This window comes from Polypterus senegalus, chromosome 13 (genome assembly GCF_016835505.1).
Source record: "Polypterus senegalus isolate Bchr_013 chromosome 13, ASM1683550v1, whole genome shotgun sequence".
Lineage (NCBI taxonomy): Eukaryota > Metazoa > Chordata > Cladistia > Polypteriformes > Polypteridae > Polypterus > Polypterus senegalus.
This window is the reverse complement of record NC_053166.1, coordinates 136,132,012-136,148,034: the sequence shown is the minus strand read 5'-3', so window position 1 is coordinate 136,148,034 and position 16,023 is coordinate 136,132,012. Positions and strand designations below refer to the sequence as shown.

At 35.2% G+C, this 16,023-nt stretch overlaps 1 protein-coding gene across 3 annotated transcripts in view; it reads left to right on the top strand.

The window, feature by feature from the left end:
- Positions 1–16,023, top strand: part of baiap3 (BAI1 associated protein 3) — a 142,611-nt gene that overhangs the window by 74,664 nt on the left and 51,924 nt on the right. For all 3 annotated transcript variants that reach the window (XM_039775309.1, XM_039775310.1, XM_039775311.1), the window contains exon 4: positions 14,718–14,801. In XM_039775309.1, coding sequence (XP_039631243.1) covers positions 14,718–14,801 — 84 coding nt within the window. The remainder of the gene's footprint in view (positions 1–14,717; positions 14,802–16,023) is intronic.

Here is a 16,023-nt window from a genome sequence, read left to right as displayed (position 1 = left end):
TCACATGCATAGTTTATACAGGACAACACGCAGTGAAATGCATCCTGATCCGCTTATCAAAAACTGTGCAGAGTTAGAAGAATATCAGTTAGATTAACAAAAAGTCATAAATTGAAAGATAACAGTACAGTAGAACATAATAAATAACTAAAATTATGTGAATAAAGTAGAATTAAGTGTTAAGGTGCAATAGTGTAGTGATTACTGTGCAAAAACCAAAGTTAGACTGGTGCATAGTTAAATGAGGCAGTTTGTTTGTTTACGCTACTGTGATCTTTACTTTCTTTTTTTATTTTTTCTAATTATCCTACTTTCATATCATTTAACTTTCTCCACATGTGTATAGCAACCAATGTTTTTTTTTTAGAGCCTTTCGAATTACACTGCTTTCATAATCTGTAACCTGCTCTGCATGTATTTAGCGCCAACGTTTGTGAACGTCTTTTTGAAGTTCTACTTTGTCTTTTACTCTGTCTTTTAATTCTGAGCCGGATTGGACGTGCTTTTTTTCAATTCCACTTGTTCCGGGCAGATAATTGCTTTCCTTATTTTCTGAATTTGCACCTCGATTATTCTTTTTCTATTTTGCTCTTTTTTCTCTCCAACGCTTCTGAGTCTCTTTTCTCCGCTCTGCTTTCTTCTTCGCTTAGATGTCGACATTTCATTTATAATGTATTGTCCTTATACGCTTTATATGCGCTGAGACCCTCGATCTTTGTGTGCTCAAAGCCTCCTTTACACGACTGAATGTTTTGCTGCCTCTTGGCTTATTTGATATTGATTGTAAGTAGGGCATGTCTTGCAAGAATCTCATGTTCCACGTCATCACAAGACGGTCCTGGGTCAATCTCTTGGCACAAAGTCTCATGTTTAAGGTCCACGCAAGACCCTCCATGGCCATCTCGCGGTTTCTTTTTAATTATATCTTCTCTTCTCGACGCCCTTGTGTTTTTCTCCAGGATTTTTTTTTATAATAGAGAGATGTTTGTGATTGGGTCTTCTTTCTTTATTACCCATAGATTACATTTTACAGTATTATTTAAAAGCTTATTGTGAGACACCAATGTTTTAATTGATGCTTTTCTGTCACAGGTTTTCACTCAAGGCTTGCTTTATCAAATTTACATCTAAAATAACTGTCATCCTATAATTCAGTCATTATTAGAGAAATCCATAATATTGAACCTAAGTAGAATTAGGAAAATCAGATTCTATGTAAAAATGTGGCTAAACGCCCAGTCATATTAAATTTGTGGTAAAATTGTATGTAGTGTAAAGAAGATGTCAAATTCAAGTTACACAAGAAAATTTGCGTAGTTGGTATCTTGAGTATGCTTAAGCATTTGCTTTGGGGATATTCAGCTTTTTGTTCTATGGAAATGGCCTCCATGTTGTATAAACTTAATCGGACTGGTGGAGAGTCTCTGTGTCTCCAGCTTAAATATTTTTAGATGTCTTTATACTCTGTGTCTTACTGAATCAAAAATATTTGTTGATTAAGGCATTAACTTTAGCTAAGAATGCTGTCTTATAGGAGTATGTTGAACTATATCATATGTCTAGACATTAGATTTGTACTAGTTAGATATCTGGATATTAAATCTAAGAATTCTTAAGTTCATTAGCAAGTATCTCTTCAGTGTTGTCTTGTAAATCCCCATTTATTTGGATAACATTTGTCCACATTAAAATATTTCTAATTCACAAATACTAATGAAATCAATCAAAATGTCCATCCATCCATTCATCCTCTTCCGCTTATCGGAGGTTGGGTCGCGGGGACAGCAGCTTGAGCAGAGATGCCCAGACTTTCCTCTCCCTGGCCAGTTCTTCTAGCTCTTTCGGGGAAATCCCAAGGCGTTACCAGGCCAGTCGGGAGACATAGACCCTCCAGTGTGTCCTGGGTCCTCCCCGGGACTTCTCGATGCGGAGGAGCAGCGGCTCTACTCTGAGCCCCTCCCTGATGACTGAGCTACTCACCCTATCTTTAAGGGAAAGCCCAGACACTCGTTCTTTCGGTCACTACCCATAGCTCATGACCATAGGTGAGGGTAGGAATGTAGATCGACTGGTAAATTGAGAGCTTTGCCTTACGGCTCAGCTCCTTTTTCACCACAACAGACCAATGTAGAGCCCACATCACTGTGGACGCCGCACCAATCCACCTGTCGATCTCACACTCCATTCTTCCCTCACTCGTGAACAAGTCTCCGAGATACTTGAACTCCTCCACATGGGGCAGGATCTTGCTCCCAACCCTGAGAGGGCACTCCACCCTTTTCCGGCTGAGGACTATGGTCTTGGATTTGGAGGTGCTGATTCCCATCCCAGCCACTTCACACTCAGCTGCGAACCGATCCAGAGAGAGCTGAAGATCACGGCCTAATGAAGCTAACAGAACAACATCATCTGCAAAAAGCAGTGACCCAAGCCTGAGTCCACCAAACCGGACCCCCTCAACGCCCTGGCTGCGCCTAGAAATTCTGTCCATAAAAGTTAGGAACAGAATCAGTGACAAACGGCAGCCCTGGCGGAGTCCAACTCTCACTGGAAATGGGTTCGACTTACTGCCGGCAATGCGGACCAAGCTCTGACACCGGTTGTACAGGGACAATCAAAATGTATATCTTGCAAATACAGTACATTAAACATGGAAGCAAAACAAACAAACAAAAATAAATAAATATATAAAAGGCATTCATAACTTTTGTGATCCAATATTTCTTAAAACAATGCATGACAGACCTATGAAAAGGGTTTAGACAGGATTTGGATATATTTTTTTTTTATCGTTTATTTATTTACTACCGGCTTCACCTGGGAAAAGACAATGAGCCTCGGTTATAGTGGCATCAGTTAATCAGATGTACCAAACATACCATGTAACCAACTAATTACTTTTCTGAACACAATATTTCTATATCCTTTTTACCAGGGGCTAATTTAATTTGTTCTCTAGAGCTACATATTCTTGAATATACTACATATAATTGGCCACCAATAGAACATTCCTGCTGTTGATCAATTCCTGCTTTTCCTAGTCACTGACCTTGGCTTTTGTTGATGGTCATTGGAAAAAACAGTTTTGCAATTTCTCCTTTCTTTTCCTTTTTTTTATAACATAGGCTCAAAACAAATCGACCCCACCCATGAGAAAGAGAGCTAGGTCAGCAGAGTAAAACTTTAACAATGGTAAACATATGTAAGTAAATAAATTAATAAAAATAAATTAAATAAAAAAATAAAAAGGGGAGAGAATCTACGACATCAATTTAAATGCTTATTCTAAAATGTTAAAGATCAGTTCCTGCCAAGTTTTGAAAAAGTTTTGTACAGATCCTCTAAGTTAGAATTTTATTTTTTCTAATTTTAGATAATATATAACATCAGTTACCCACTGACTTAAAAACGGTGAGTTAGCATTCTTCCAGTTAAGCACGATAAGTCTACATGCCAATAGTGAAGTAAAGGCAATTACAGTTTGTTTGTCCTTCCCCACTTTAAGCCCATCTGGAAGCCCACCAAACATAGTTTAATGGATTAGGAGGAATTGTGACACTAAGGCTGTCTGATTATGTTAAGCTGGTGCATGTCCAAAACATATTGTCCCGTGAGGCTGGAACTTGATTGCAACATTTGCAGGTTGGATCTTGCCCTGGAAACAATTTTGGACATTTTTAAACATGACAGATGCGCTCAATATATAATTTTAAGTTGAATAATTGTATGTTTTGCACATATTATGCTTAAGTGAATTATGAGCATTGTTATCTTTCACTCCTTTTCCAAGATGTTAAGTGAGAGACCCTTTTCCAACTGTACTCTGGGATCGTTGAAAGGGAAGGACTTTAAAATGTTTTTATATATTATAGAAATGCTGTCTTCTGGAATAGAGGTAGGTGGGAGGCGAGGGAAACTGGGTAGGTTTTGTTTAACAAAGTTTCTAATTTGAAGGTAGTGAAAGAAATGAGCTGCTGGAAAGATAAATTTAGATTGTAATTGTTCCTAGGATGTGAAGACTTTGTCTATGTACAGATCTGTAAGTGATTTAATCCCGAATGTTTTCCAGATATTAAAAACTGTACGTTTGACAGGGTGGAAAAAGGTGGTTCTCATGCAGTGGTGCCACAGATAAAAGCTTCTCTATCTTAAAATACTTCCTACATTGGTTCCATATTCTGAGTGAGTGAAGCACTATTGGGTTGTGAGTATATTAGCGATAACTTGTACTTATTGGGGTACAAAGCAAGGAATTTAAAGAAGTACTGCAGGATTTTATTTCTTTTGCTGACCAAGCCTATGTCTGTTAATCTATTTGTGTCAATGTCCAGGTTTTTATAGCTTTTGCAATTTCTGTATTTTTCAAAGAAGTACTTAGTAGGAATAATGTGAATTTTGGGTGTAAACATAATTTCTCCTGCACATCTTGCAAAAATAGATTTGGATGTAATGCTTTACTCTGTAATCTTGTACCATCACAAAGTTTTTAAGAGTTTAAATCAAACGCAGTTTATACTGAATCATGGTTTACTTTAAATTGCTGTTACATACAGCATTGACATTTACATGCCATTTGCAATGTATTGAATATTTTAAGTATTGTACAGAAATGAACAAGTGAAAAAAATATTATAAACTGTGTACAATATGTAATATATGTAGGTTTTGTCTATGGAGGACCCCTGTACTGATTTCCAGAAGCATTTAAACTGACCAAGGCATGCTGTTGCTCTGCTTGTATTGTGCACAGGACCTGAAGTTGGCCAGTGCACTGGCATTTCACTGTTTGTGTTTTGAGAAATGGTTTGTAGCGACACATCATGGTCTGACCTTCAAAGTGATACACCTGTTCTCTATAATACTGCAAGTATTGCACCACCTAGGATCACTGTCCCCCACACTGCTAGTCGAAGTACATGTATATAAGCACACTTCACAATCCACAGGGGACAATTCCCACTCCAAACCTTCTTCGAATTTGTATGTTGAGTCTGCAGGGGACAACCCCCAACCTTTTTTGAATTAGTATGTATTTTATACCACATTGAGAGTAGTAATAAGCCTATATATTAGGGAATTGGTTGTACCCAAGTACACAACAAAAGGACATGGGGCTTTACAATATCTTATTTGTTACAGCACAGGGTGGCTAATTTTCTCTTTTCTATAAAGTTACCAAATTTTAATTAAATCAGTCAAAGCATTTTTGAGATCCTGGGATGTTTAGTTTTTCTATTGTAAGGAGGGGTTTAACCCCTAAATATTGTTATCTCAAAATATATTTTCATAGCAGATACATACTGCTCTAGATGTACAATCCTGCCAAATTTCATCCTTTTAACTAAACAGGAAATAGTATTTTTGTTGACGAGTGAGTCAGTCAATTTTGAATATATATATATATATATATATATATATATATATATATATATATTTGTATATGTGTGTGTGTGTGTGATTTAATTAGATTAGATAAACTTTATTAATTCCAAGGGGACATTTAGAATTCTAATTCTCATGTTTTAATTTTAGATCTGGTTAAGTGAGTTCATTTTACAATCAGCTGACAATAAAAAAAACCTGTATAAATTGTCCTCATTTAGGACTGGGACGCTATGATCTGTCAGAACAACTTTAGTGTGCCTTGGTACATTTTCAAGTATCTTGAAAGGTATAGAAGTGATTCAACACAGTTTTTCCACCAAAAAATTACATCATTTTATATTTTGTTGGTGAAGATGACATTCTTCGGAGACCCTTCTCGATTAAACGTTTTTCCCTAATTTGATGATGATTTCTGCTTTACAGTTAAATGATATTTGAGTTTTTTCCTCTTTGTCCTTTCATCTCAAATAAATGCCCAGGGTTCATGCTAATGAAATTTGCAGTTTTCTCTACAGTTGCACCCAACCTGCTGATGTCTTTCCATCTGATTTCTATGATAACCTCAAATTACCTCTATTCGTCATAAAACATAAGTAAGCTGAGCCATCATCAGTCCTGAAGTTCTTATCCTAACTACCATCCCACCTTAAATTCTGTGAAAGCTCACATTTGAGTTGTTGTAGCCAACATAATTAGTAACCATGTTTACATGGCATTTCTACCTATGAACTTAAACTTGATTGGATAATAATTAATCCATTTTCCTCTATATAATTTGCTTCATTTTCTTGTTTTCTTTATTTGTCCGTTGCATGTATGGTGTACACAATGGTGCCTAAAAAGTAGACATTTTAAACATCTATTTAAATAAATCCTTTTTTATTATGTACCATTTACCTATAACTTATAATTGCTAGAATTCAGTATAACACTCAATATGTCCCCGCAGATGATCTTATATCATGGAAAAGAACACAAACCTTCAATAGCAGGAAGTTTCAATTATTACCATTTTTCTTAGGTTTCTTCCTTTTGTTTCAATTTATATTCATTCTTCTTCTTAAGACCAGTGTGTTGTAAACATACACTATATTTAAATATAATAAAAGGTGCCATGCAATAAAAACACAAAACATAATGTGGGAACAACATGTAATTAAAAATGAAAGATTTCTTTCCCCAGATTTCAGCCATTCTAGGTTGGCTGCACTCTGCAATAGCCTTTGCTACAGACAAAAAAGTATGATTACAGGATAATTCCAAAAAGATCTGACAGTGGGTCAGAGTTTGGTAATGACACATCCAATCCATATATACCCAGAAGGGAAAAAATTGGAAAAGACTTCAAAATGGTTAAATAAAATAATTACTCAAGCTTTTAAAAAGCACTATGAAAAGCTATGGCTGCTGTAACAATTGTACACTATAATAAAATATGATGTTTTCAGCCTTGATTTAAATACTAAGACCAATGGTACATTTCAGATATTAATAGATAAAGGCTCAGACTCCTACAGTTGTTTATTCACCCTTGAAATTCTAAACAGAACTATATCTTGAAATCACAATGTATGCTCTGGAGTATTGATATTGATACATTCAGTAATGTAACAAGAACTACATGTATATTATTTTACAAAGAGTTTAAGTGATATTAAAAACTGGAATTATGGTATTTTGTATAACATCTTAAATTAAGTTATGCTCCTTGGTGCTGTGTTTTTAATTAGGAAATAAAATGAATTTAACAGCTTGGAAATAGAACATTACATTAGTCAGTTCTGCTTAAGATGAAGAATGAATATGTTTTTCAAGATCTTGCAAACAAACTACCATAATCTTGCAATATTTGTTAGCATGAGAGCACAGATTTAATAAAGTGTGGAAATGCCATGGCTAAAAGTAAAATTAGTAAGACAGCACCTAAAGAATGAGTGAATTCAGCCAAACTGCACTTCAGATCTTTAAGTTAAGAATCTTTATTACTGCTTCAATATTTCTACCCAAAAATCTATTTTTTTGCCTTTGATGACAAATAATTTTCACTTTTTTCACAGTTTTACCTCCCTAAAGTAATTAATAATGAACATAAGTAAGCATTATTTAGTTTAATATATAAATTTAGCTGGTATCACTAACATGCAAATAAAATTATCATTATGATATATTTATTATGAAATAGTTTAGCGGATACATGTGTGTTAGTTAAAAGTGTGCAAGAGTCTTGATGCTTTGCTCTTTCCAAAATATTGTGTATTTCAGTGAGATTTCTTGGTAAGATTAGAACTCATAGTAGCATTTTGTCTATCAAGTGCAACTTGCATTGGTTACAAATATGAGTGTTCAACCATCAAATTATGGCAGTCTTTACAGATTGATACATACTGTACAGCAAATGTTGAAAAGTAGTACAGGGTCTGCCTTTCATAGCTAGCCATGAAAATGTGGGTTCCATGCTCTCTGGCTCCATCCAATTCTCAAAGTACAAAGATTGATGCTCAGAATTCAAACTGAAAATTAGGTATTTTATGAAAATTATAAACTTAATGCATAATCAACTTTGCTCACTCTTTTAATTTACCTTCTTTAACATTTTTGAAGCTCTGCTTCTAATGCTAGTAAAGGAAACACTTCAAGACTATATGATCATTATAATATAGTGACATAATTCTTGATGATCTGGGAATTGAACCTATAGCTAGGTTATCGGACCATGAATGGCCAGCAGTAGACAAAATACAGTCTTCTGCAGTTTGTGTGGGACATGGTCTAATTTAGTTTTGCATGCATTTCACTAAGGTTAGACTGTGCAAAATATCACTTTCTAGTCCCTTTCTGTCAAAGATGTTTTCAGCTATAAATCTCCATGCATAAATTATCATTTATGGGATAATGCAAAATGAAACACTGCATCTTAGGTATTACTGTGTAATACCTCCATATGTACAAAAAATCCTGACCCTAACCCTAACCCTAATTTCAAACATTTTAGCCTATGACAGCTCCTCACTAATATTGTCTACAGCTTCTACATGTTAATAAAATAACTAAGTAAGTTCAAATATTGAAGGCAATTTAACTAGACTATCTTTTTCAATACTACAGTACTTTTTACTATACTTTCCTCCATCTTTGTAACCTGTTTTGTGGTGGGAAAGAGGGATTTGATTGTTATTTTAAAATAAATACTTAACGCATAACTGTAATTGGCTTATTGAATTGAAATGTGTATATTGTATCAACATATTGAAATCAATAAAATATTTACATAAAGAAAGTTATATTTCTAAATTACATTTCCATAGTGGTAATATATAAAGAAAAAAATAATTATCCCCAGCACTGAACTAGAGAGAGGAATGACGTAATCAGTTTCATTTTAGAAGTTAAATGTAAAATGTTCTTGTCTTTTCCTAAATAAGAATACCACAGTAAATTATGTATATTTTTTCAGTGCTAGATACTGACAAGGATCTCTTTTTATTAACATTGAAGGAAACTTTTTAAACATACTTTTTAATAGTTGGTAAATGAGCATTGTGCAAAGTTTTACTTTTAACATTCTTGAGTGTAACATATTGTACATCACTCATTGACTAAAAAACATAGTTCAGTTCAGTTTATTTTCATGGACACTCAGTTAGGGTGAGGGTGCATTTACTTATTTACAAATATAAAACCACAACATAAAGCAAAAACACAAAATACTACACTATACAGCATCTATGTGTATATATACGTATATATATATATATATATATATATATATATATATATATATATATATATATATATATATATATATATATATATATATATATATATATATATATGATATATCTATCTATGTGTGTGTATATATATATATATATAGTGATATATGGCTGGCAGCTTATCCCGGCCAATGCCCCCAAGCCGCCAGAGGGAGCCCTCCCTGCGACGTGGAGATGCCCCAAATTCCAGCAGGGCATCATGGACTATGGAGTTTTAGTGCACAGCCCCGCTGGATAACGTCGGGACCGCCAGGGGACGCTGCAGGCAGGCATAGAGATGTTTATTTTCCATACAGCCCGGAAGTACGTCGCAGTCACATGGACAGAAGAAATGACGTACTTCCAGGTTGAAGAAAAGGAGTTTTTAACCTGACCCGGAAGTGCTGGATAATCACATGGACCGAGGGATCAGAAGCACTTCTGGGTCATGAACTATAAAGGACTGTGGGAGATCCCAGATGGGCGAGCTGAGTCGGGTGGCAGGGTGACAATGTGTCTGGGTGTGAAGGATTGGTTATGGTTATTGATTATTAGTGTTGTGTTTATGAATATTGTGGAGTGGAGGGTGCTTTGTCCACTTTATTATATGAATAAATTTAGTTGTTGGACTTTTACCTGTTTACTGGTGTCTGATCCGAGGGTTCAAGGGGATGACAGCGCCAACCTGTCACAATATATATATATATACATATAAGCACCCAAGTGTTTTTAATTTGTGTCATAATTCTGATAATTCTGTACACATTTACAGTATTTTTCGGACCTTAAGGCGCACCGGATTAAAAAGTGCAATATTAATGAATGTTTCTACTTTCATACATAAGGCGGATCGGATTATAAAGCGCATTCAGCGAAACAAAACAGTCAGATAAGTCAAACTTTATTCAACTCATTCACAATAACTCTCAACATTGTTCAGTTGTAACATAAAATGCAAAACAATACACTCACTTTTTCAGTTCATTCCTCTTCCACAAATCCATCAAATTCTTCATCCTCAGTGTCTGAGGTAAACAGTAGAGCGATTTCAGCATCAAGCATGGCCGGATCTCTCTCGTCATTATCCGAGTCAGTCTCATTGCTTTTACTTAGCTGTTTAGTGATGATTCCGCCCTTCGTGAAAGCTCGGACGATACTTGAGACTGATGCCCAGGCATCCACGATCCATTGGCAGATAGTGGCGTAACTCACCTGGCATTACTTTCCTGTCTTGGTGAATGTGTGTTCGCCTTCCGTCATCCAATGCGTCATCCGTCATCCAATCCCACGCAGCTCGCAATTTAACTTTGAACGACCTGTTGACACCGATATCTAACGGTTGGAGTTCTTTGGTTAATCCACCCGGAATGATAGCAAGCTCCAAATTAGTTTACTTCACTATGGATTTTGAAAGTATCGGTGAGATGGGTGCGCATGGAGTCGCAGATCAATAGAGACGGAGGTTTGTGGAAAAAGCCATCCGGTCTCCTGACGTAAACTTCTCTCAGCCACTCATTCATCTTCTCCTCGTCCATCCAGCCCTTTGAGTTAGCTTTGATGATGACGCCGGCTGGAAACTTTTCTTTTGGCAAAGTCTTCCTCTTGAAAATGACCATGGGTGGTAGTTTCTGGCCATTAGTTTGGCAACCGAGAACTACAGTGAAGGATGACTTCTCGTTCCCTGTGGTGTGTATAAATACCGTACTGATTCCTGTTTTCTCGACAGTACGGTTCACGGGGATGTCAAAGGTGAGAGGGACCTCGTCCATGTTGGTGATGTGTTCTGGCCGGATATTCTTTTCAGTGATCTTGTTCTTGCAGTAAGTGCGGAAAATGGCCAGCTTTTCTTCGTAATCCTTTGGCAGGTGCTGCAAGATGGTAGTTCTTGTGCGGATGGAGAGATTACGTCTTTTCATAAAACGGAAGCACCAAGAAGGACCTCCTTGAAAGTCAGTGATCTTCATGTCACGTACTACCGCTGTTGCCTTGAGTTGAATAGAGACTGTAGAGACGCTTCTACCTGCTGTTCTCTGTTCAGTAACCCACTGTTCAAGTTTGTCCTCTAACTGTGGCCGTCTCGCTTTGTTCCCTCGGAAACTCAGTTTGGTCTTCTTTACTTGGCACACGTCATTTTCTTGCTTCTTCCACTTCCGCACCATTGATTCATTAATGTTGAATTCTCTCGCAGCTGCTCTATTTCCATGTTCTACTGCATGCCTGATTGCCTTGAGTTTGAAATCCGCCTCGTAAGCATGTTTCTTAATAGGTGCCATTTTGAGGTCCTAATAAACCACCGTAATATTATGTTGAAGTACAGTACATATTACTCCGCGAGGCCCCTGACTACGGTAGCCGTAATGCTCCAACAGTCCATCAAGTGGTGCGGCTTCGTAGCTTACCAAAGTCATTCTAAAACATTTTGACAGATTTTTGAGCACCGTGTGCCACCTAAAATCGGTTTGAGGTCACTAAGCATAACCTGAATTAATACATAAGGCGAACCGGATTATAAGGCGAACTGTTGATATTTGATAAAGGATTTTAAGTGAGCCTTATGGTCCGAAAAATACTGTACCTGGTTAGATCACTTTTATTCTAGCATTGTATTTATTCTGGCATAACCTAAATAAATGCACATATATGACTTGCGACCAATGTTCTCACATTGTTGACATCCTCTATAAAAAGCACATTTCTCCGTTATCTTCATAGACTGTTCAAGAGTACTGACATATTACCCCATTGCAGGTTTTGCACCATAGTTTACCTTTGTTCCTTTATTTATTGATTGATTGATTGATTGATCTATTTGTTGTTATGTCTTCTTCTATGTTGCCACTGACAATACATGTCATTAATATATTTTCTAAATGAACTGCAGGAAAGCCCCCCATAGAACCTGCTTTTTTTATTTTTTGCATCTGCTTTACACTTTTATTAGCTATAGCAAGCCACATTTCTTCAAGACTTAGCAGCATAAGCCAGTGCTGCAAAGCTGGCAAAAAAACTCTGGCTGATATTTTATCTCAGACCACTATACACCGAATTTAATATGAAAATAATAGAAATGTCAGCATGAGAATAAAGCATTAATCCTTCCATTTTCTAAGGGTAATATATTGCTATTGAACTATTATCAGTGATATGTATAAGTCTGAATGTGGACATATTTCATGTTTTGCCTTTTTACTAGTTTTAAATTTGAAGGTGTTAGAAATAACTATAGAAAAATCAAAATTGGCTAAAGATTGATTTTTGGTTTAATTTATTTATTTAAATTTCTGAATGTCACAAGATATGCCATCTGTCAGGCTCTCAAAATAACAGCTTGCAAAGATGCTTCCTCCAATATTAATATAATGAAATATGGAAGAAAAACATAAGAGTGCACATCTGCATTGCCATCCCATTTGGCAGCTTCAAGAGTATTCATCGTTAATACCAATTAAAATCACTGAAACAAAATGAAGGTGAGTTTCAGATCTTTCCAAACTGTTCTTTACCAACAATATTTAGTTTCTTTTGGGAAACCAGTCTTCTCTGAAAAAGAGAAAACATTTCTAATACATTAGATCATTTTGACTTGTTTTAAAAATGTTCAGTTTTTTATTTACTCTGCTGTTTAGCATTCCATAAGTTTTCTCACTGAAATGGTAAGAGAAAGAGGTGAAGGAGTCACCATTAGGAAACTTAAAATAAAATGTATTTCACAAACTGCCAACATATCAAAACTGAACAAACCTGGGAACTAGACAGGTGTCAGTAACCTACCCAGAAAATGGCTGCATGCATCTTATTTTGGTGACAAAAAATAGTATGATAAGTTAAATGATTGAATACAAATTTTATCATGTTTCACTTTATAGTCTAAGTGAAAATTGTATTACTAGTGCAATTATTATTAGCAAAATTATTCATATCTTGGCTGGTTTTACCATTTGGATTTTAATAGTGATACAGTACCAGCTTGATTCCCTACATGATCACTATCTCTATGGGTTTTTTTTCCAGATACTAATGTTTCCTTAAACAGCCCAAGACCATGTATGTTAAATTAATTTGCTGACACAGTATGAATGTTACTGATATTTCGGAACTTCCAGTTGGTGTGTTGGATATTCTATTGCTGACTGTTAGTAAGTGAAATTAACAAAGAAATGGAATGTAACTAATAATAATGATACAAAATCTATATTGCAGGAACTTCAGAAATTTGCATATAGAGTTTCAGATTAGGTGCTCTTTGAAATAATAAATAAGGAGGAAATATCTATCTATGCATACATTGTCATTACCTGCTTGTTCAGTTATGGGGCTGTAAGGACCTAAAGCTTCATGTTTACAAGCACACTTACATAACAGTCAATCAATGCATATTCTACACAAAGATTTTGACTGAAAGTTAAACAGATGTACTGGGAGCTTTGAGCCCAGAGTGCTAGTCTGTCCAAACCAGTTCAATGGAGATAATAGCAAGGAGCTACATACGATTACTAAATTCAACTTGTAATGACAAAAGAAATCCTGAACACAATTTGGAGGTTTATGTTAATAAAGTGTGCTCTTCATAAATGGAAAAATAATGGGCTTTGTTGTAAAGAATTGTTATATGCTATGTTTATAGTGTTATTTTCAAACTCTTCTTTCAATTTTCAGACTACATTTTTGAAACGTTGTGTTCACCTGATCTCCTGCTTGCAAAAATGATGGCTGGCAGGCAAATCTGTAATTTTTATGATACTTAAAACCATTGTCAAAGAAAAATAAACAACATACTTCCATCTTACAACTTAAACCTGCATTTGAAGACACTGTTAGAAATGATGGAGAATTTTATTCCAAGCAGATTACAGAAAGCAAGCATGATTCACGTCCATGATGCATTAGGTTGGGAGCATGCATTGATAAATAAATCTTGACTAAAACACTTAATCATGTAGCTGAGGCTAACAACTTGCCATCTTTGAAGAACAGGTTGAATAATTAAGTGAGGCCAAATGAACAGAGTTCTGTCCTCTAGTTTGAATATTATTAATATTATTTTTTTTTTCATTTTTACAGCTGATATGGACTTAAGTAAAAAAGTAGAGTAGCACAATAAAATACACATAGTAACTGGGGTGTGTTAAAGTGTTAAAAGGTTCACTTGTAAAAAATATATTCATGCAATATTAAATTGTCATGTTAGAGGTTACATTTCTCAGGATAGAAATGTACAGTTAGTTCTAAGATATATATTAGCAAACATTATGATTATATGTGTGATGGTATGGCTGAGTTAGAGAAGGTTCATAATTTGCTATTACAAATGATGATTTTTTTATGCACCTATAGCATTAAAGATCTAGTGTTAAAGGCTCTTTATAAAAGTGGACTGTAACATGTACTATATCATCAAATAATTTGAATTAATAAAATGAATGAAATACTAGATAAATAATCGTGTCATTAAAAATTCAGTTTTTGAGGTGACTGAAGAATGTTTAGTGTGCATTGCTCAGAAGGTAAACTTTTTTCCCTCATTCTCTTTAATAATACTTTCTCTGTTAAGTGACTACTGCTTATCCCTCTAAATATCAGGTGTCTATGGAAAGCCGACCTCCTCCACCTGAATCAACTGGACAAAACAGAGGTCCACAGTACCAAGGCTTATCAAGGCGGGAGGTGAGTTGAAGTACAAATAAATACCGTCTGAAACCATAGAAATGGGGACTATATATAGTGAGCTATGTGAAATTGTGTATGTCTTTATTTGTAGATTATTACTTAAATACCTCCAGATGTAAATACCAACTAGTTCAGCTACAGAATATTGCACAGGGTGCTTCTTAGTAGTATAAAGCTTTCATAGTGGGATCTAGTGGCCTTGGTTCATAATTGAAATAACTGGAACATACTACTACAACTAATAATAAGATTTGTTTAAATAGAAGTTTTCTACAAACAAATGTTAGCAAAAATTGCACACAATAACAAAAGAAAATTAAACACAATTAATTTAAAGGAAGATTAAATAAAAACATTATAAGATTATTGTCAGTTCTAGACTTTAGAGCCATAACAGTTTATTGCTGATTCCCCATATTTTAACCTAGTCCTGGGATTAATCAGCAGGGTGCTCTTTGATTATCTAAGAGACCTGGTAGTAACATACCTGATAATCATATCTCTGAGATAGGGACGAACCATGCCATTCAAACTTTTAAAAACAAATAAAAGTATTTAAAAAGTTATAGATTTCTGTGTGTCCACTTGACCACTATTCCAGTACCAAATGCACTTCCCTTACCAATCTTACTCTTTATAATAATAATAATAATAATAATAATTACTTTATTATATATCACTTCTCAAGACAGATGGCACAAAATGCTGAACAAACAAACCAAACATTGAAGAGCTTTACAGTTAAGAACCAGGACCATTTAAAACATCTTGCCAATAAAGGAAGATTTAGAAGTTGATAACGAATCAGCGGGTCTAATTCTAAGTTGTAATCTGTTTCAAAGTCTAGGTGGTATCACTAAAAACACTTTATAACCTTTAGTCTTTAATCTGGACTTTGGAACAGCCAATAGGCTTTTACCTAATGATCTTAATATATATCCACACTACCACATATTTATTTAAAAATGGAGTTTTTTAACAAAAATTATCTCTGTCTACACTGGAGTTTTCGCATCATTTACAAATGAACTCCTGTCCGTATTGAAATGGCCAAAAGAGCATATGACATAGACTTTCTCCTACACTGGGCATGCGCACATGGGCGAAACTGTGTAGTGAAAAAAATCAGAGCTCCGTGAAAATCTGATTCCTTTGTGCTTTATGCACATTCAAAACTATCAGGACTCTGATAGCATGGTCACAGCTTAGAAAAAGAAAG